Source organism: Triticum dicoccoides, chromosome 7B, assembly GCF_002162155.2.
Source record: "Triticum dicoccoides isolate Atlit2015 ecotype Zavitan chromosome 7B, WEW_v2.0, whole genome shotgun sequence".
In the NCBI taxonomy this organism is placed as follows: Eukaryota; Viridiplantae; Streptophyta; class Magnoliopsida; order Poales; family Poaceae; genus Triticum; species Triticum dicoccoides.
In genome coordinates this window covers 547336298-547358061 of record NC_041393.1, presented here as the reverse complement: position 1 = coordinate 547358061, position 21764 = coordinate 547336298, and the positions used below count along the sequence as shown (strand labels likewise).

General features: G+C 42.6%; 2 protein-coding genes across 4 annotated transcripts; one reads left to right on the top strand and one right to left on the bottom strand.

Annotated features, from left to right (window-relative positions):
- The first annotated feature begins 5508 nt into the window (after nt 1-5508).
- Nucleotides 5509-8333, top strand: LOC119342042 (expansin-A16-like). Its single transcript, XM_037613880.1, has 3 exons — nt 5509-5969; nt 6940-7261; nt 7835-8333. Exons 1-3 carry the CDS (start codon nt 5813-5815, stop codon nt 8142-8144), a joined length of 789 nt encoding a protein of 262 aa, XP_037469777.1. The 5' UTR covers nt 5509-5812; the 3' UTR covers nt 8145-8333.
- Nucleotides 8334-8615: 282 nt separating this feature from the next.
- Nucleotides 8616-20160, bottom strand: LOC119340747 (MORC family CW-type zinc finger protein 3-like). Of its 3 annotated transcripts, none has more exons than XM_037612670.1 (18): nt 19980-20160; nt 18227-18284; nt 17302-17383; nt 16557-16707; nt 15582-15726; nt 14962-15244; nt 14321-14504; nt 13581-13682; nt 13173-13508; nt 12484-12567; nt 12221-12379; nt 11599-11682; nt 11377-11514; nt 10443-10555; nt 9454-9646; nt 9294-9363; nt 9065-9181; nt 8616-8925 (listed from the first exon to the last, which is right to left on the bottom strand). In XM_037612670.1, the coding sequence occupies exons 1-17, from the start codon at nt 19980-19982 to the stop codon at nt 9084-9086; spliced, it is 2283 nt and encodes a 760-aa protein (XP_037468567.1). In that variant the 5' UTR covers nt 19983-20160; the 3' UTR covers nt 8616-8925; nt 9065-9083. The 3 variants fall into 3 exon arrangements, with proteins under 3 accessions (XP_037468567.1, XP_037468566.1, XP_037468568.1); XM_037612669.1 differs by lacking the exon at nt 19980-20160 and adding an exon at nt 18937-19539; XM_037612671.1 differs by lacking the exons at nt 13581-13682; nt 19980-20160 and adding an exon at nt 18937-19538.
- Nucleotides 20161-21764: the final 1604 nt, after the last annotated feature.

Sequence of the window (21764 nt, the reverse complement as noted above, 5' to 3'; positions counted from 1 at the left end):
GACAAAAACACAAAGTCAGTTGCAGTTGGGACGGAGGCATGGAATTGCAATCTAGGACGATGCTTGTAGTTGCAAAAAGCCTAGTATCGGATATGCAACTGTCTTCCCCTCCCTCTCTTCTCATATCATTGAAATGGCCCCTTTCCTTGCATGGCACAACCTATTTTGTTGAACACACACCAAAAAAGGTTAAAAACAGGGGGTGGTATTGTGACAAAAACTAATAAGAAAACAAGGATCCAAAAGTGAAAAATGAAAAATAAAACAAATCAAAAGCTGCTGAGTTACAACGGCTTAGACAAACTCCACATGGTTAGGCCGCTTCCTGGCTCTCGTGGTTACAACAACTCAAACAAACTCCACAAAAACCATCCCCTATGCTCATAAAAAATGCACCAAAAAATGGGCTAGTGAGTAGATCAAATATGAAAAATCAACATGTTCAGCAACAACACACTACAAGTAAAATGCATTTTAAAGAAGTAGTACTTAGAGAATGGTTTCAAAGAGAATGTTTGGAGGCAACACATACGTAATTTAACAAAGTAAAAAAAATGTAGGCTAACATTTCACTGACCCAAAAAAAAAGCAGTCTACATGTACTACAAATATAAGTATGAATTTAAACAGCAGTTTAGATGTTGGCAAGCAAAAAGATATCCATTATTCATGGGTCAAAAATGCACACACTATATATTTTTAACACATGGCGTACATGCTAGAAGAGGACAAACATGAATACAACATACATGCTTCTAAATAAGTGTTCAATAAATCTGCAACCCAAAAAAATCATTTTTATACTTGCAAAATGTGCATGTGAGTCCCGGGATGCTGCACTAAGATAGCAGAAAACAAAAGATAAAAGCAATAGCAAAAAGCACATTTTACTCTGTCGCAAATTACAAAAAAGAAAATTAAAAGTACAAGGACAAAAATATAAAACTCAGTTTAGCACAGCAGCTAATGATTCAGTAGAAAACTGGCATGCTAATGAAAATAATTGCAGCCTTCTAAAGCGAAAACAATGACAGAAAACAAAAACAAGAAAGAAAAAGGCCAGCCCAAACAACCTGGAGTCCACAAAGCAAAACACTCAACCCCCAGCCCAACAACGATTCACTTGGAAGGCTCGACTCGAGAAAAATATAAGAAACGGGCTGGTCCGCGCGTTACACAGGCCTAAACAAGGACCGCGCGTTACACAGGTCAAAAAAAAAACAAGGACATGCACACCAGCGTGAATCTTGAAGCGAACAAAAGATCCAATGGCTAGCAAGTCGACTGAGACTTACTGGTTTTTAGCAGCTCCATTCTAAATATTGTATAGAATATAAATTTAATCTTTAAGATTGTAAGATTGTTTTTCCAGAAATACAAAGACAAAATCTTAACAGAAAAAGTTAAACATATCACAATAAAATATGATAGGTTTTAAAATCCATTTATAACACACTAGTGCATGTTGCATGGTAGGTCGACACTTATAATAATTTTTAAAACCCAACAGCATCTTCTTCAAAAATGATTATAATAATTTTGATGATGTGAAAACACAAATACAGCAAAATACCATTTGATGATTATATGTAGACTGCTCACGAAAGATTCCCTGCAACTAGCACTACGTGTCTTATCTCAAGAAACAAAAAAACTAGAACTACGTGCCACCCATGTAACGCGTCACAGCCTCACTGATCAATGACCACTACGGCTAGACTGATCAATGCATGCATGCCGTCCCTGGCCCAGCTGCATTAGTGTGTACGAGCTAGGTTCAGAGCAGCGAGATTGCGTTTGGATCTTCGGTGTAAGCCGGCCTACATCAAATCCGTATGTATATGCAGCAGGCAGAAGCACGAGGCGAGGAATTGTTGGGCTCAAGGACACACCTAGCTGCTTTGCTTCATGTTAAACGGACTTTAGGCATGCAATCTTCATGCTTGGCCATGTGCATAATGAAAGCGTGAAACAACTCATTTGCTGGGTCCTATAAATTGAGTCGGTGTCAGTCCAGTGATAAGGTTCATCCAAGTAGTCATATGAAAGATGACATGTTGCAAGAAAAAAAAAAGACGACATGTTTATATGTGTCGTATGTGAGTTAAGATATTAGAGGACAACCGATATGTCACACCAAATCCACTCATACAACCTTGAACGTATTACTCCTCCATCGGGTTACTGTTGTGATGGATGTGTCTCTGTCACCGCTAAGGCAGGTCAACGAGCCGGCAACTGTATACCTCATGGCAGTCGTATTGAAGTTGCCATCGTCGATGAAGTATGATGTGTGGCAATAGGAGAAATTGTTATCGCCGAGCTTAGAAACTAACGATGATAGCGCACTGGTACCAAGCCCGCGCCAGACATGCCCATGGTACAGTTCTAGCCATGAGCAAACTCCCACAGCCAATTGCTCTTGACATCATAAACTTGGGATGTTGGAATATATGGATTCAAAGAAATGGAAAAGATTTTAGGCAGGAAACCCAAAATATGGATTCTTGGAAGTTCCTTTTGAAACAAGAGCTCTCTTTGTTGGAACAGAGTAAGCAGAAGAACATGGGAGTGCTAAAAGATTGGATTGCTTCCAACCTTTAGAATAAGTCTAGTCTAAATTTCTTTATGATGATTCCAAAAACTGACATTGGTTAGAAGAGTATGATGAGCGTGGTCTTGCCCGCGATGTGGTAGCGCGAGGGAAGCCCTGACTAAGAGAGACTACGTACGCACCTTCGGTGTAAGGTTAACTCCCTCATTTGTGAGAGAGTCTCCCAAAAAATAGTGTGTGCACGTACAAAAACGATCACAAAGAGAATAGTGTGTGTGTGTGGGGGGGGGGGGGCAAATTGCGAGATCACCGAAGGGAAGCCTGTCACCCCATTTGTCTACTATTCTCTTTTCTAGTACCTGCTCGGCAATATTGATATACTTCATAGTTGCTTTGCCACCACGATAATTCAAAGATAAATAAATCCATCAACATTCTAAATTTCCCTTTGCAAATGACATAGTTCAAATTCAAATTAAAATTCTGAACATGCTAAGCATCAGACGACGTACAAAAACGATCACAAATTCTAGGGTGTGATTCATGGCATCATCACAAAACCTAATGCATAGTTTATGACGCCACCATGATCATGCCCTGGAGCAGCTCTAACTGGCTAAGCTTCTTGACCGCAGTTGCGAGCTCACACACTGCTCATCCTAAGCCAACGTACTTCAAAGACCTTGTTCGTGCATATGTGGTGGGCAGTAGTAGCACGAAGAGGGGAGTCAATGGAGCACAAAGACATGTACACAACCTAATAAAACCCCCCATAGTTTTACCCATAGAAATAAAAAGTTCCCCATTCTTCCTACTCACACCCACTCCCTCAATCGCTGCATAGTCCATACACAACCATTCAAGAAGAAAAATGGCGAACAACATTTTCCCCAAATTCTAAGTACGTTATGAACATTTTTCAAAGATGTGACGGGCATTTATCTAATATGCGATTCAAATACAGACATTTTTTATTGTGATTAATATTTTTCAAATATATAATTAATGTTTTTCAAAATACGTGATAGGCATTCTTCAAATATGTGATGAACATTTTGAAATACAATGTAAATACTTTTTTCAAATATGTAACAATCCTTTTTTTCAAATTTGTGGTGAATATTTTTATAATACAAACTTGAACATTTTTCATTTCATATATTTTTTTAACATTTTTTAGAACTGAATTTCACTTTTTTAATCTACAAAGTAAAGAGTTCCAAGGAAAATGGATCTGGGTCCGGCCCATTAGCTCTTGCATGTCCCATACCACTTACTCAAGAAAAAAAAACTATCCCACACCATACGCGTGAAACAAAGATCTTGTTAAGAACTATACGATACCCCACATGTTATCGTAGAATTAATGATTTGATTGTAAATACTATATGGAGTATAAATTCAACCCTTGATATTAAATACTCCCTCCGTCCCATAATATAAGAACGTTTTTGACACTACACTAGTGTCAAAAACGTTCTTATATTATGGGACGGAGGGAGTATGTGAGAATTTTATTTAGAAACGCAAACACAAATATCCTAATATAAAAAGTTAAACATACCACAATAAAATATGCTAGGATTTAAAATTCACTTGCAATGCACTAAGCCATGTTGCATGGTAGATAGACACTCATGCCTAGGTTTGACGGGTGTTAGTGGACCAAGATAACAAATTCTTGGCTACAAAAATTTTTGTTTTTATTTTGAATCAATAAATTCCACCTTTTATCAAAAAATGCAATCCGGGCAGCAAACTTTTGTTTGGATCTTCGGTGTAACTGCATGCCCGCATACGCAGTTACGCGGTTGCTCATCTGAAGGCAGCCTACATCAAGTAAGTATGTATCATGTATGCAGCAGCCAGTAGCACGAGGAGATGAATCGGTTGAGCTCAAGGACATGCAACCTAGCTGCTTGCTTCAGGCTAACGGACTTTACGCATGCAACGTTCATGAATGGCCATTTACTTAAAGCATAATAAAAGCATGAATAACTCATTCGTTGGGCCTATAAATTGAGCTGGTGTCTAACCTCAGTCCACAGATAAGCTTTGCCCATGTAGTCATACAGGAAATGACGCTTTATCCGTGTCATCTATGAGTTACGATTTCTCGCCAAAAATAATAATATAAATTAGGATATTAGAAGACAACTGATATGTTACACCCTGTCCACTCGTACAACCTCGAATCTACGACTCGTCCGTCGAGTTATTGTTGGCAGGGGTGTATCGTCGATGAAGTGTGGCATGCGGCCGCAAGAGAACTTGCTATCGCGGAGCCAAGAAGCCAACCAGAAGCTCCGGTGGGTCGTGCGCGATAGGGAGACGTGGTAGTGGGCGAACTCCTCGCGGCAGCAATGGGAACTCCTTTGTTGCATTGGTTGCAGCACGCAGATTGAGTTATGTTGGCCAAATAAGTGTGTTAATAATAACTTTTTTTCCATGTAATGTAATTAGCGCATACTCAGCCCGTTTCATGTGTTGTGCTGGTCGGTGTAACCAGGTAACTGCTGGCGGTTGCAGTCACCGGCTCACGCGCTGGCGCCGCTCGTCAGAAGCCGACCTACTGCATCAAGAGCCTAGTCCGTACGCACGGAGCAGGCAGCGCAGTGGTAGGACGAGGAAGGGGAATCAAATCGAGCTCAAGGACATGTACACACACCCCCATCTCGCTAAACACCCAGCAAAAGATTTTTCAACTGATTGTGCGTGCAAAACTGTAAATTCTGAACTTTCAGAACGGACGGGGCCTAACAGCAAGGCCACGAAACGGAGCGGAGCGGCAACGCATTGATCCGAAACTGTGCGAGACGTGATGCTTCGGGGTGCGCGGCGTGTAGAGTGTCACGGTCACGTCCGGCTCGGGCCCTCGAAAGGGGAGGGAGGCCGCCGCGCGCGGGGTGTGCTGCCAAGCCATGGCCGCAAATCCCAACAAAGCGAGGGCAGAAAGGGCGTGGCGAAAGCAGGCCCCCTGTTCTCCTCCTCCCACTCCCATGTCCCACTGCCCTGCCTGCCTGCCCTCCTCATCTTTGACCCCCGCGCCACCACGGTCCAACCCAAAACACTGCCCACTCCGACCAGGAGTCCAAGAAACTCGCTCCGCCAAGACGGAAGCAACGCGCACGCCGCCACCCACAGCCAGCCAACACACACAAGCCCCTTCTCCGCCCAACCCGCCGCCAGCACTCGGACGCTTCCGTCCGGTAGCGGCGCTGGCCGGCGAGCCCGTGATCGCTTCCAGGCGCAGGCGCCATGATGGGCTCGCTGCCCCTGCTCTTCTCCCTGCTGGTGGTTTCTGGGGTCGGGGTCGGCGGCGGCGTGAGGCTGGCGGGCAATGGCGGGTACGAGGACTGGAGGCTGGGCACGGCGACCTACATCAAGGAGTCCCAGGGCCACCCGCTCAATGACGGTATGTATGTGCTCCTGTGTTCATATTTATCCTTTTTTTTTAATTAGCAGCATCAAGAACATCAGGCAGGAAGGAAATGGAATGTCTGGCCTTTCCCTCTCCCTTTTGCCCCCCTTTCTTTCCTTGTGCATTTTCTCTGAATGGTGATTGGAGACGGTGAATGCTGTTTGCGAGGATGAGATGGTGTGGTCTTATTAGGCAGATCCGGCGTATTGGGCAGAGAAATGCCACCGGGAGGTCGCGATAGAGAGCAGATGTGAAGATTTGCTGTTGGAAGTTGTTCCCTTTTACTCTGCCACTCACTCAGAGATGCAGTTTGATCCTCGGAACTGAACATTCCATGGATGTTCTTCTGTAGATGATAGAAATATCCAGTATATTTCATTGTGATTTGTGAAAGGGTACAAAAGGGCTTCTTTGATAAATAATCATAGTGCGGTGTTGACGCTAATGCTGTCCTTACCATCAACATTTTCACTTAAAAAACTTCCTTTTGATGTGTTAGTGCACTACTACTATCCTAATCAGCCGAAAGAAAACCAATAATGGAGTACTAGAGCAGTAGTGCACCTTTTCCTTTTCTGTTTACTAAATATAAAGTGTCTGTAAACCAAATTCTTGACCTTTGCGTAAGAAGTGGGAGTAAGGCACATTGAATGCTTTGACAATCCAAACATGAGGGCCAGGCCAGTACAACATGGCCCCTTCTTGCTGTCATTGCCTGCACTCAAGTCAGTGTACCTTCACAGTAATTGCTCCACTGAAATCGGACCCCGTTGTCCCTTCCCACCTTCAGTGTACCTCCATGAAGATCCATCAAAATATACTCTCTGAATCCTGAAGACCGTATGCTCAATTTCCTTCATTTATTTCCATCTGTGCTCAGTGTCAATCCTTGCTCTCTTTCTTGTTACCTGAAGAACCGAAAATTTTTGTTGTCTGATGCAATGGCTGTTTGGAAACTCCAAAGGTGGCGGCGCTTGCGGGTACGGGGACCTGGACATATTCAGGTACGGGAGGTACACGGCCGGCTTGAGCGGCGCGCTGTTCGGGCGTGGCAGCGCCTGCGGCGGCTGCTACGAGCTCCGGTGCGTGAACAACATCCTCTATTGCCTGCGGGGCAGCCCCACCGTGGTCGTGACGGCGACCGACTTCTGTGCCCCCAACTTCGGCCTCGCCGACGACTACGGCGGCTGGTGCAACTTCCCCAAGGAGCACCTGGAGATGACCGAGGCCGCATTCCTCCGGGTCGCCAAGGCCAAGGCTGACATTGTCCAGGTGCAGTTCCGAAGGTAACAAACAGTTCTTGATGCAAAAATGATCTCTCTTTTTTCTGAATATACATGTATGTGCAAAAGTGTGGCACTATCGTTCTTGAGTTGAGCATCTGTTGTAGTTAAAAGTATGACACTATCGTTCTTGAGTTGTGCATCTGGAGTAGTTCAAAGTATGGCACTATCGTTCTTGAGTTGTGCATCTGGTCTAGTTTTTTTCAGCCTGCTTTTGCAGAAGTTCAGAATGATGTCTAATGATTAGAAATGGATCATAGAATATGCGGAACATGTCTGAAGCCACTTTGCATTGTGGGCTGCTGGGTAGTAGAAAGTATCATGGCTGATGAGAGGGTGCTGAGGAAAGAGCAGCTTTAATCACTGACGCTTTCTTCTTTTCTGAATCTGACTTGCGTATGCTAATCATGAGTACTTCCCACAGTTTCAGTCCCATGCTATGATCATGTCCCAACAGTAGTAAACACCAAGTATCCTTTATAGTGCAGGATAAGATTAAGATAGTGTCCAGTTTGATCAGCATGCATAAATCACGCAGCATCTGACCATGACTAGCCATTGACGATGGTGATGCAGGGTGAGCTGTGACAGGGCCGGCGGCATTCGGTTCACCATCACCGGCGGCCCCAACTTCCTCCAGGTGCTGATCACCAACGTGGCAGCCGACGGCGAGGTGGACGCCGTGAAGGTGAAGGGGTCAAAGACGGGGTGGATACCGATGGGGAGGAACTGGGGGCAGAACTGGCAGTGCGACGCGGACCTCCGAGGCCAGCCGCTGTCGTTCGAGGTCACCGGAGGAAAGGGGAGGACGATCACAATGTATAACGTCGCGCCTTCAGACTGGATGTTTGCGCAAACGTTTGCAGGCAAGCAGTTCGTCGAGTAGGTGAAAGAGGGTTGCAAGCTCCAACGACTGTAATTACAACTAAAAAGGGTTACTAAAATGCCGTGACCCAAGAACGTGAATGGTTTTCGCTCTGCCCGCCACACACGTGCAACATGATTATTGAACTTTAGGGCGCAGTTATCTGCAAGTTGCCTGAATAAACCACGTCAGTCTATTTCCCAGCAGTTATCCTGCCTCTGCCCCGAAGCATCCTTCTAAACCCCCACCATTCTTCTCTGGCGCCGTCAGCCCACCCCAAACCATCAACCTATCCATCAAAAAAGATATTTGCTGCATCCCCAGCTGTGAGGCAGTCCCTGCCATGGCCTCGCCATCGTCAGCACCCCAATCTGCGCTCCAGAAATCGATCGGCGCGAGTTACAAATTCAGGCAACTTGCCAATAGCAAACACAAAAACTTTTAAGTTCAGAATTCACTCATGACTGTTGCAGTTGTAGAGACATCACTCTCTGTAGCTTTTCGGACGATATACCAAACCACCGACTTGGCCCACTGTGTGAATACACTTGCACAACCATGAATGCAACGGGAGTTATAGCATACAAGGCAAAACCGACAGACACTAGTTAGTATAGTTACACACACATTTGGTTAGCTTCGATCCCACTTCTCCACATTTGGCCGACATACTAGTTTCACCGCCACGGAAGCTATCAACAGAAACGAATTTGGTTAACTATTGGAGTTTGTTTGAGCCTAACGATCATGATCTAACTGCTGCAGCACCCCAGGAACAGTTCCAAGAAGGAAACTTTGCTGCCTGTAAAAAATAAATATTTATCAGGGGCATGAGGCAGATAAAAAGACAGAAGAGTTGCAAGTTGACCAAAATCTAGAAAAAAAGGACAGGAGTAAAATGACTCTGTAAATGAAACAAAAACAAAAACACAACAGTTTACCGTGCATTGTCATTCATCATCACGTCTTGCAACTTCTTGCGGCACCCCTTCGTATCCTCTTCAAAACATGGCGAGGAGCAACAGACTCGGTTTGCGAGGAATTGCTGTCCAAATCATCTGACAAGCCCATTGGTAGTGCATGCAAGGAAGTCAGATGATAAGCTTAGAGGTTTTCCCTAATCTTGTTACTTTCCAGCGTTTCTATTTTGTCTACACAGCACATGCATACCTTCGATGCTGTTCGTGCCGTTGGAAGTATTCTTTCGCTTGTTGACGATTGTTGGGATTAGCTTTACATTCTGCGCACACAACACAATTGAGTTATTTACTCCTCATGAATTGACCTTCAAAAAACATGACATGCATATAATCCTTAGGTTTGTAGTTACCTTCACGTCTTCATCCTGACTGAACTCATTGTTCCCTGTTTTGTTTGTATCAACCTTAGCTGTAGCTTCCCGCTGGGTAATCCTATTGCGGCCAACATTACCGGACCTTTTCTCGCCTATGGTTATGGTACCTTGGCCCATTTGTTGCTCTGGTATCGTACATTTCCCATTGAAGGGTGGCATCAAGCAAAACCTGAAATTTCAGGTGTCAAAACTTCAGAACTGTCGAAAGAAAAGAAGTAAAGAGGCTATCCCATATATAAATTTTACAGAACCAAGATATTTAAGTTACTGTATGTTTCTTAAACCCTTAGAATTGTGATGATACAAGAATATTATTTGAACTTATTAGTGAATAGAGTTCTTAATCTTGACACAAATATTATTAGCTGATGATTACAAAATTTAAATGCAAAATGATAAATCATCCAGTAAGCACATGATGAACCAGCAAGATGAAGTAATCAAGACAGTCAGAAAACAGTAAATCATGATATGTGAGTGTAAAATAGTTATTTCTAGTGTTGTGTCAGACATGATTGACATGAAATTTATTATTTTCATGTTTTTGAACTCTATGTTCATTCTAGTTTGCAGTTCCAACAAGAAACTGGAAATTTTGAACTTGGCAAAATTTGAACAGTAATTGGTTAGCATAGAGTCAAACTGGCATGTAGCTGGCTTCCTGGATGAACCCCAGGAATTTATTTTTTGTATAGAGCCAAATCCTAGTCACAGAAGTCAAATCCTAGTTAGGAAAGTACAATTGATATTGTTGCAAACTGCAGGCTCCAAATTTCCCCCGGCTATGATGGGGGACACTCAAAAGAATTCCTTTAGAATTATAAAATCACTACAGTTCATCAACTAAGCTTATCCTGTACTCCCTCCTTCCGGAAATACTTGTCCTAGAAATGGTTAACCATTTCTAGGACAAGTATTTCCGGATGGAGGGAGTATGATGTTGGGTATGATTGCCTGATACAAACCATTGATCTGGTAGAGATTCCGTATCAAAGCCGGCAGTCAACACTCTCCATTTACGACAGCCATAACACTGAACCCATTCATGATCAGGCTTGCAGCGGCCGGCCGCTTTTCCCTAGATAAAGAAAGGTGTAGAGTGAGTAACACTTCTAAATGCAGCGAACATAATCTTCCAGAATTGTACAGGAAAACCTTAAAGGTACCAGCGTCATAACTTAGTTCTTGGATAATAAACATTTGGCTCCTGATCACTAACAGAAACAAGGATTGAAGAGCAACCCCGATCCCTTACCCCACTACTACATCCCTAGCAGCATGATTGATTATATACATGTAAAATAATGTTTTCCGTAGTAAAGTACATATATTCTGCAAAGAGAAGGTGCATACATCACACCGATGTCTATACATCCATCACCATAGTTACAGAAGGTAAGTAGCTTTCAAACTCGTAATAACAACAATTATTTTTGATTGTCTACATACCATGATGATACGAGACGGGGACTTCACCCTGTTGAAAGTCTACCATATTTCCGTTCCTACTCGCTATGGTTAACATTTTCATATAAGAGGTATCAAATAAATGCAAAATGAAACAGACAGTAGTTTTTTTCTCGGCAAATGTATGATCAGTTATGTCCAAATCTATCGATGTTGTAGTGTTGCTATCTACTCCCTCCGTTCCTAAATATAAGACCTTTTAGAGATTCCAATATGGACTACATACGAAGCAAAATGAGTGAATCTACACTCTAAAATATGTCTACATACATCCTTATGTAGTCCATATTGAAATCTAGAGGGCTTATATTTAGAAACAGAGGGAGTACTTGTCTCTTGCCAAATCCAATGCAAAAATATTTCATAAAGCAGTTTGTGACCAGATATGCCTGACAAGATATTTCCCAATATAAACTATGTCTAAGTTCATACCAATTCTACATTGTCAAAATTTGACTCCCAGTATTCATCCATACTGCTACCCAGCCATTCCTCCAGCTCAGCATACATTTCACAATCTTGAAAACCTTGTTTGCTGTTAAGAACCCATGAATTGCCATCTTCATCATCCTGCAGGATAAATGGAGATGTTGATTCAAACAAGATGAAACTGAACAACATCCGTACCAAAGCCAAAGATATTATGAACCATACAACGAGTTCTGTAATATCTGCAACTCCTATTACTCCACGTCCCGTGTCAGCATTATGCATTTGACCTCCAACACGTTTGTAAGACTGAGAAAATAACACAAAAATCAAATGTTAGAAAAAGCATGCACATGTGTAGAGGCAAAGAATATTCACACTGAAGGTATGGAAGTACTGTAAAGTCTAAAATATATGTTAAATTGTTTAAGGTGCAAACAGCTTCCTGCAAAGAAACAAACATTTCCTGTTTGTAAGGTACAACTAATACACTGAACATGAAAAAGCTCAACCTAGCTAGGTATTACATTCAATATAGTTTTCAATGCTCAACACTCCTACCCGCCCTAGCACGCAATGCAAAAAAAAAGTGCACCCTAATGGAGTAAAAGCACTGCAGTCTATGAGCACGACAAAGGCTCAGTTTGTGGTAGCTGAACTTGTTTTATAAAATATATATTGTGGCAATAGCCACGAAACAAAGAAAAAGTCAGTTGGCCAAACAATAAAATAGGCAAAAAGGTCATTGGACCAACAGGCATATATAGCTAGCTGAAGATGGTCAGTCATATATAGCTAGCTGAAGATGGTCAGGTTAGTCATTTAGTGCAATGTCAGCTAATCTCACCTCTATTAGTCGACCACGCCAATACAAGAAAACCCCACAGTTCGTTCTTTCCCATTCTACTTTGCTCATTCCAATAGTCAACTCAATGTTCCTTCCCGCAATGTCACCAGAAATCACTGAAGTCGTGTTAAGGCTCTTGTCCAAAGGGCGCGCTTTGACCTAGAGACAACATAAATTATAAACAGGGATATATTGTGCCCCAACAACATAAAGAAGGGAGAATATCACATGGAAACCAACATTTATATGACATGTGCATTTACCTTAGACCCTTGCACTGTGATTTTCATTCGAGGATTCCGGAAGATAACTTCCAGATAAGAGTGAAGTGAATAGTCCAATGGGACCTACATAATATAATTAATCAACAAGTCAAGCCATGCCAAATTTGTAGCAGTTTCATAAAGCAAAGTGCATGCAGACAGAACGAACCAGAAAAACGAAATTAAGAAGACTAAGTTTGACATCACAAAGTCATGCATGGCATTAGAGAGTACTGAATGTGTGTGAATATAAAATCCAGGTTCATCAAGCTCATCAAGCCCCAAAATATCAACTTTAAAGCTATAAATATAAAATTCATTTATCTTGAATTGAGCCTAGAAGTTTCTCTCTCGTGTCAGAAGCAAAAGCATTATTGAGGAAATCGTTAACTAGTAGCTATCAATTTTAAAGCTATAAATATAAAATTCATTTATCTTGAATTGAGCCTAGAAGTTTATCTCTTGTGTCAGAAGCAAAAGCATTGTTGAGGAAATCGTTGTAGCTGCTCTGTTAGCTGGCGAGTAGGAGATTAAAAGGCTAATTGGTAAGTTAATCGGACACTTAATCAATTAATCGGACGATTTATCGGTTTATCAGCTACTTGATGACCCTATGAGTAGGGATTAATCGGCAAGTTAACTGGTTAATCGGACGAATTCTTGAACAGGGGCAAAAGTACAACACACACCTGTTTACTTGTTTGTCCTGGACGTGATCTGACTCTTTTTGACCGGATTAATATGTCTCCATGACCTTTGTCAGTGGGATTTTCATCAGTCCTCCCTGAATTCCAGTCCAAGGTGTAGTCTTTACCCCACTTATCTAAATTCCATATATAAATCTGTGTTCCAGTACCCTCTTCACCAAATAAACCTAGCTTTTCTCCGATGAAATACTCATTAAAGGGAGAGAATTCCTTGATAGCCTTCAGATTATATTTTGCAGTAGCTTCAGACTGGACACTCAAATCAACTTCCATGTATTGTCCTTCCTTCCGATAGGTCACCACAGGGATCTCAAGATTCTGTAGCAAATCAAACTATTATAGCCTTAACATAATACTAGACAAGGAGTAAAAAAGTTGAGCACTGCTTACATCTTTATTTTCATTAAAAGACTGGGATAGAAAGGACACTGATCTGGAAGTTGAAGTTTGGGTAAGCACAATTGCATCTTTCCCAAGTTTCATTGCACCAGTCTATAAAACAGAACCCAAATTTGATTGAAGAAGAGTTGCAAAATGTAATTTAGTATTTAGAGTTTAACCTCCATAAATCTAGGGGTAAAACAATGCAGAGGGCAGATGCTACGGTTCCTGTAGAACATTTCCTATCAGTGCAAACACCAGCTTTCAAGTGGCAACTATCGCTACTTCACTCATTGCTTGCGCAGTCAAGTTAAACATAATAGCACTAGCATGATAGCATTGCACAGGAAAACCTAGCTGGCAATACTAACGAATGACTGTAGCAGTGAGCCACTGACAGTATAATAGGCAAAAGAACACATGTCTGGAAGTATATATTTAGTAACAGGCAAACAAATCTTCATTTACTCAACAGCATTATATGTCTTAATAGTGCATTGTAGGCTTGAGAAATACATCATGGCAGACATATTTCAGTCCCACATTTCAAATAAATCAGAAAAATTATTGCAACACAACGTTCGCGGCGGCTCAGGATGTAGCAGCTTTAGTGACGTATTTAAAGGTAAATCATAACACAGACTACATCAATCATGAATAACAGAAGACAGTATAAAGAAGAGGGGAATCAAGTATTACGCAGAGAGATATGAAGACCTTCTACAACTTGTTTTATGATAGATATTTACCTTAAATCCAATTCCAAACCTCCCAATCTGCTCATTGCAATGTTCATTTGGTCGTTTATGACCAAATGAGATCATTCTCATCATTTCAGGGTAAGCCATGCCACGCCCATCATCAATCACAGATAAAACAGGAACTTTGCCTGCTGCTTTCTTCGAAAACATAGTTTGGATGAAAATATCCAACCTTGCAGAAGGATGGAGGAATAACAAGAATAAGCAGTCAATACAATAAAACAACAGGAATAGCTCCAAATATGTCAAATGCTATCTCTTAGTGAGGAATGTTCAGAAAATGTATTGCGACAGGTAACATTAATTTTAATTACAAAATAAAATCAGCATGTTTTGTACATATTCACCTGGAAGAGGAGCATAATGAGACAGTAAAAATAAGGCTTAGATTGGCACAGCGGTGGCTTTCAATGTGTATTTTTTCACTTATTATTTTTGAAGATATTAAAGGGTTGAAAACCTCTTGGAGACACTGAAATATCTATTACCAAAATTACTAGATAATATCTTGAATAACTAAGGTTACATAATCAACATGATATATCACCCGGATTGACAGACTGTCCTAAAAATAATTTTAAAAATAAACATTTTTTTCTGAGTTTAGCATGTTGAAGTCATGTAGATACCTGGATGCACCAGCATCTCTGGAGTTGTCAATGAGCTCTGCTATTGCTCCAAAGATCCAGCCAGCATGTGTCTGACTGAGTGTTCGGAGATAAGTAGGGTCTGTGCTGACGAAATTTCTTCTAAGAGTAGATGTTCCCCTTTTCACTAATGAATCTGAAATTCTATTACCATCTTCAACAGATTCACATGGTGAGGATTCTGGATCATGGTCTATATGTGAAGCATTCAGCACTCTTGGATTGGGTACACTATCACAGATCTCCTCGCTTTTGTTGGATTTCTCTGGTGGCACATCAAATAAGTGAAAAACAGTTGATAAGAAAAAACAATTCAGATCAGCAGTAGGGAGTAGCTAATAGCAAACAATGGCATAAGATGATGCAGAATTTCAGCTCCAACTATAGATAGACGTATAGAACTTCCGTCAACAACATGAAGTAATGATCCACATAAAGAATGTAAAAACTAAAGCTCAGCAAATGCGACTCTTAAGAAATGACGTGATGTCAGCTTCCCCTAAACAGTACAGCAGGCTGACTAAAATATATACTCATGAAGGACAAATAATGGATAACCCAAGCAATACATTATTGTCCAAGTAATATAGCAAAACTCTCACCGGATATTCCGGTCCTCCTTTTGCAGATTACAGGATCTTTTCGTTCAGTCTCGTACAAGATCACAGCATGTGAGTAGTTAGGGCGTTCTTCAGATTGAGCAGGAAGAATGTGAAAGGTGAAGGACCCATGTCTAACAATACCGGCCTACAAGATAAACAAGAAAGAACAAGGGTCTTCACTTAACAGGCAACAAAATAAAGCTAGTGGATTGCTTTAAAATACATACAAATTGCTCGACTTGCAGGCTACAAAAACCTTGCCCCAATTCTAAATTCCATTCATTGAAAACTAAACATTCCTAACAGTACTGCATCCCTCTTTCTCACACCTTCATTACTTTTCTGTCTCAACCACTCCTGTTACTTTAACCCGTGCCTAACGCCTCTAGCTATCCAGTAGCCACACCCCACCAATAGAAGTGTAATCTTTCAGGATGGTAACTGTTGAAATATATTGCCCATCCCTTCTCTGGCAGTTCAGTTTTTTGGGTGAACTGGCTGGTGCATCCCTTTTTCTCACACCTTCGTTACTTTTCTGTCTCAACCGCTCCTGTTACTTTAACCCATGCCCAACGCCTCTAGCTGTCGAGTAGCCCCAACCCGCCAATAGAAGTGTAATCTTTCAGGGTGGCAACTGTTGAAATATATTGCCAGCCCTTCTCTGGCAGTTCATTCTTTTGGGTGAACTGGCTGGTGCATCCAACAGAACCGAGAGGCCTCGAGCTGAAGACCCAGTCAACACATTATTATTGATAAAAAAATAATACTTGCAGCCTACATCGACCCCATGTCTAAGGTGTGGTGGAGCCTAGACGTGAGGGGGAGTGTTGAAACATAGTGTCCGCCCTTCTCCACCATCCACATCCCCATTTTTCAAAGAGTAATTTGAAGATAGAAACTATAGCCTATATTGTATCTCCCATACGTAATGATGAGTAAATAACTGAATACCCATGAAGTGGAAAATATATTTACCCTCTTATTGTGCCAAAGGAAATGTATAAACTTTCCCCATTCACTACTCTGGCGAGCATCTTCCGGATCAGGATACAGCGAAAATTTCAGGAAATTATTCAGCTCGTATACCTTACTTGACACGAAATTACTAATTGACCAAAGAGAGGGCCTGTAAAGGAAAGCATAACATTACTCTAGTGTTCTGACAGCACCGAATGCTGGTACAACCTTCTGCCAAGCGGGAAAAAAAACATGTAAAAGAGAATGCTCCCACAGTAATTTTGAAAAAAAAATACTCCCTTTTGCTCTGCTTATATTTCCTTGGGATACCTGATTTGTACATTTGAGGAAACCAAGGATATCATATTTGTAATTATTAGAGGTTGGGTCGTTGTAATATGTAAATAATGCATGCGCCGGGGGTGGGGTGTTACATGTGCTCCTATGCAATAACTAGCTTCTTAATTTGGTAAGTCATAACTTCACCCAGAGCCTGTTTGGATACACTTAGTTCTGAGTTGGAAGCATTGGATCTGATCATTGTGTATCCAAGCAAACCTTCGAGTGGATGCGGCTAGTGTTAAACATGATCATGGCCGCATTCGCTTTGTAACAGCAGTGGGAAGCCCACCCATCAACAGTGTAAACTATAAATTGACTCGTCAGCGACAATATGCTACAGAAAAAATGAATAATTTTGATCCAAGCTAGTATACAAAGTACACACTAGAATAACCAGTCGAGAAAATTAAGATCAACTTACAATTCTATTGAAACATCACAAGCTTTTGTGCGGCATATGTTCTTACAATCCTTTTGCAGCAGTACATGGCTCAACCTGACACCTACCATAAGAAAATACGCACTTCATGGCAAGTTTTGGAGCACATATATTGTACCACATAGTATGACATATTCCAATGAAAAAGGAAAAAGCGGCAAAAACCAAGATTTATTCATAATAGGAGGTGTTGAGCTCAAGTAAAAAAACTGGATACATATGTTGACGTTATTTAATACTCCCTCCGTCCCAAAATAAGTGTCTCAAGCTTAGGGGATGATTTTTAATCTAAAGTAGAATTAGTTCGGAGTTTAAAGGGTGAGAATCTGCAAATAAATAGTGTGGATTGATGAAGTTCAAGACTTCCGTCCCAAAATAAGTGTCTCACTTTAACTATTTATTTGCAGATTCTCACCCTTTAAACTCCGAACTAATTCTACTCTAGATTAAAAATCATTCCTCCGTCCCAAATTACTTGTCGCAGAAATGGATGTATCTAGACGTATTTTTAGTTCTAGATACATCCATTTCTACGACAAGTAATTCGGGACGAAGGGAGTACCTGCTAACTTCTATTCAGTTTTTGCTCGGTTTTTACTGCTACCTTTGGAAAATCGTAAGTTGGTAATGAATAAATTTGGCAACTAGCATGTGTTAACATGAGCTATCATCCAAGTTTATTATCCATAGGTAAGCTAATAAAAGTATACAACCACAATAGTCAGTATGTACTTAGTATTATAGGCGGTAGACTATCCAAAATTAAAACTACAGGTGGGACTTTGAAGTATATCAAGTTTGAATAGTACAACATAGATATGGGGTTGGTCAATTTTCCCTCAACTTTTCTAAGTCAGACCGAATCTACAAAAGGGTCCGTCTTTCAATATAACAGCAACAGGTGTACCTCGGTTTCTGTGTGGTGGTTCATTCAAATCAATCCCTTCCACGCATTTCTTCGCCTCCTAGAAACATCAACACACATCAGATTATAACTAATTATTTTCAAAGCTTATGTTAGTGCACATACGCGCAGACTACAGTCAAGCCTACCTGTTACACAGAACTGTTATGCTGCCCATGAAGTTAAACACAACAATACAAGTAAAACACAAAATGAGAACTGAGGGCTAGCTCAGTGGGTGGTGTTCAGGTCGCTGAACCCGCCCACCCGCGTTCGAATCCCCACGGGGACTCCGCTGGGGTGCTATACGCATTAATTTGTAGTAAAGGAGGGAATCCCCCCCCCCCCCTAACCCCGTTTTTCTAAAGTAAAACACAAAACATTGGTAGCCAAGACATGAACAGAGCACACTTACAAAAAATCTGAAGTAATAAAAATGGGTCATTAAGTATACCAATAGACGGAAGAAAGTGATCCCACATCCACAAATTGTACTACAAAAAAATCCTATTGACAAACGAAGCATGTGGACAAGCCACTCCTAAGCATTATTAGTTGCCCAGATGCAGCATAGTTACTCGTTCTTGATTTTCAGATAATGCAACCTTTTCATGTGCAACCACAAAAGAGTTCAACTCTGGGCCCGTGCCTCGAGGATGAACACAGCCAAACTACTCTTTCTAGATAAGGCAGCAGGGGAACAAGATGATTACCCCTCTAATAACATGGGAAAGCAACCCTACCAAGTAACACAATGATTCCATATTGCATCCCGCAAGGAACGCGGATGATACAGGCGAACCACAACCCCTCCAAGACCTGGCAGACAAAGACCCAAAGGCCAAAATATCATACACACACTATTGCCAAATACATAACTAAGCACAAGCTTCAACATAATATCACCATATACCTCCAAATCGTTAAAACTAAGATACAACAAACTAACCGAATACAGCACCAAGGCCATGAATAATGCCCTTGTCATGCAACCAAAGATAATTATCCGATTCCACGCATAGCAAGATCAGGTACAAAGTACTTCAAGATCACAGCCAAAAGCAGGTTCCTGCTTCGAATCAACCCCCAAAGCACACAATACAAAGACCATCGCTTAATTGACATGATTAAAAGCATTCCCTGGCTCAAGTAGGCATTTCCACACAAATTGAAGAAAGCAAGTGAACAGAACAGAGCACACAAATTGGAAGCACGCAAGTTTGTAGTGCCCATGATTATCCCTCCCTTGCGGGCCCTGGAGAAGCGAAGACCAATTTGCCAGAAAAGGCATTTTTCAAAGAAGCAGAAAATAGCTTGGCGACGAGAGGGAATTTAATGCGCATGAGCCCCCGTTCCTTTTTGTTTTGTTTTGGCAGAGACAAAAAAACAAGGAAAAATCATGCTGCGGGGACGCATCAACCACTACGCGAGCAAGGAGCCCGGAATCTTTTGCAGAGCACGCGAGTTGGGCGTCGGCTATCAAGCGCCACACAAACGGCGCCGCGCACCCGCTTGGTCTCAAAAACCCCAAACACCCAAACCCCAACTGCCCACGAACGACCCAACCCCTAGGACTAGGAGAGCAGCGCAGCACGCGCACGCCATCATGCAACGATAACCCGGCCGGCGGCGAACCGGGCAGAACAGGTCCCCCTCGCGCGGCGCGATCGACGCGCGCGCCCCGCGAAATCCGCGGCGGGGATTGAGGGAGGGAGGAAGGGGAGCGAAGCTAGGGCTTGTGGTACCGAAGCATTACCATTGGCGACGCGGCGGGAGCGGGCGGCGTCGGCAGCGGCGGCGGCGCGGGGGAGAGGAGAGCGCGGGCCGGGTTCGGGCCGAGGAGGGAGGGTGGTGGTGGTGGTGATGGTGGTTGGAGGAGGTGCGGGTCTGTTTAGCGCTCGTAAGTCGTAAACACGGGGAAGGAAGGAAGGAGCAGAGGAAGACGGAACGGTTGCCTCGCTAAACCCCCGGTGTTGATTGCGCCGCTGGTACACTGTGATGAATGGCGACGACGGCGTGTGGAATGACCGATATGCCCCCCGCCTGGGGGAGCCTGGGCGTTTCCGTTCCGGCCGATGGATGGATCACGTGGCGTGCAGGTTGGGGGGTGGTGGGGCTTCCGTGCCGTGCGTGCGTGCGCTTTGTTTCGCCCCGGCGGAGGGAGGAGAATCTTTTATTTCGTCGCGTCTCGTCTTGTCGCGAACGATTCCTTTTTTTGTGGTCGACTGCTGCTGCTCTGTTTTCCGCCTCCGCGTGCCGCTCATGCGCCGGCGACTTCGCTGCGGCTCGATTTGACCGTACAGTGGACGCAACAGCGAGCTGTCCCGTCTCGTCATCCTGTTTCCACAGGTGAAGTGGCCAAAATCATTGTTACGACTCCTTCCCAAAAAATTACTCCCTCCGTTCTAAAATAATAAGTGTCTCAACTTTATACTAGAAATGGATGAGTATTTCATAAACTGACTTTTGGAAACGCATGTCGTTGCTGGCAGAAACATGTTGGCGTTGCTCGCTGACGTGGTAGCTCAGAAATGCTAAATCAGTCCATGTTGGGCATTCCGAGTACCCGAGCACTCACCCCTCACTCTCTTCTTCCCCATTGGACATTCCGAGCTCTTGTATTTTTTTCTCTTTCTCTCCCCCACTTAAACCCCCTCAAATCCTTGCATATTGATGCCATTTTCCATTCCTTGAGGTAATCTTCTTCGTCTCATAAATTTTTATTGGTTGGATTCGTGTGTTTGGTTGGTTTGTTCATGTGGATCCTAACCCTAGTTTTGAACATTGTTCCATAATATCATGTTTGCAATGTTTACTAATGAGTATGGTTGGTCCAATAGTGTTGCTTCGTGATGTGGATGAACAAAGCTTAGGGTTTGCGTTACGCTTAATGTTAGGATTTAGGGTTAGGATTTGGGTAATGCTTAATTTGGATGAATAAAACCTTTTGGCTATTTGGAAACACCATTTGGAAACATGCCATCTGGAAACACCATTTGGCTTAAGAGGTTCCAAAAAATAATCCATGGCGTACTTCTTCACAAGCGTCGGACTGCATTCTCCGGGCACTCGTAAAAATATTCTCGTAACCACGAGAACAACACACCTGATGGCCTAGGATCCTTATGGGTTTCATGAGTCCGCAGTTCAGGTTCAACACCAACCAATCCTGCAACTCGTCATCGCCCCTCCCCCCTGTTGGGGAACGTAGCAGAAATTTAAAATTTTCTACGCATCACCAAGATCAATATATGGAGTAATCTAGCAACGAGGGAAAGGGGAGTGCATCTACATACCCTTGTAGATCGCTAAGCGAAAGCGTTACAAGAACGCGGATGAAGGAGTCATACTTGTAGCGATTCAGATCGCGGTTGATTATGATCTAAGTGCCGAACAACGGCGCCTCCGCGTTCAACACACGTGCAGCCCGATGACGTCTCCCGTGCCTTGATCCAGCAAGGGGAGAGGGAGAGGTTGGGGAAGACTCCGTCCAGTAGCAGCACGACGGCGTGGTGATGGTGGAGGAGCGTGGCACTCCAGC

Bases quoted from the DNA above. Each gene is read 5' to 3' on its own strand.
- LOC119342042 (XM_037613880.1), top strand. From the start codon at position 5,813: ATGATGGGCTCGCTGCCCCTGCTCTTCTCCCTGCTGGTGGTTTCTGGG. The intron at 5,970-6,939 runs GTATGTATGTGC...GAAACTCCAAAG, and splicing joins GGGCCACCCGCTCAATGACG to GTGGCGGCGCTTGCGGGTAC. The intron at 7,262-7,834 runs GTAACAAACAGT...ATGGTGATGCAG, and splicing joins GTCCAGGTGCAGTTCCGAAG to GGTGAGCTGTGACAGGGCCG.
- LOC119340747 (XM_037612669.1), bottom strand. From the start codon at position 18,987: ATGGAATCATTGTGTTACTTGGTAGGGTTGCTTTCCCATGTTATTAGA. The intron at 14,505-14,961 runs GTATCTACATGA...TCCTTCTGCAAG, and splicing joins AGAGATGCTGGTGCATCCAG to GTTGGATATTTTCATCCAAA. The intron at 12,568-13,172 runs GTGTGTGTTGTA...TATATTATGTAG, and splicing joins CAGGACAAACAAGTAAACAG to GTCCCATTGGACTATTCACT.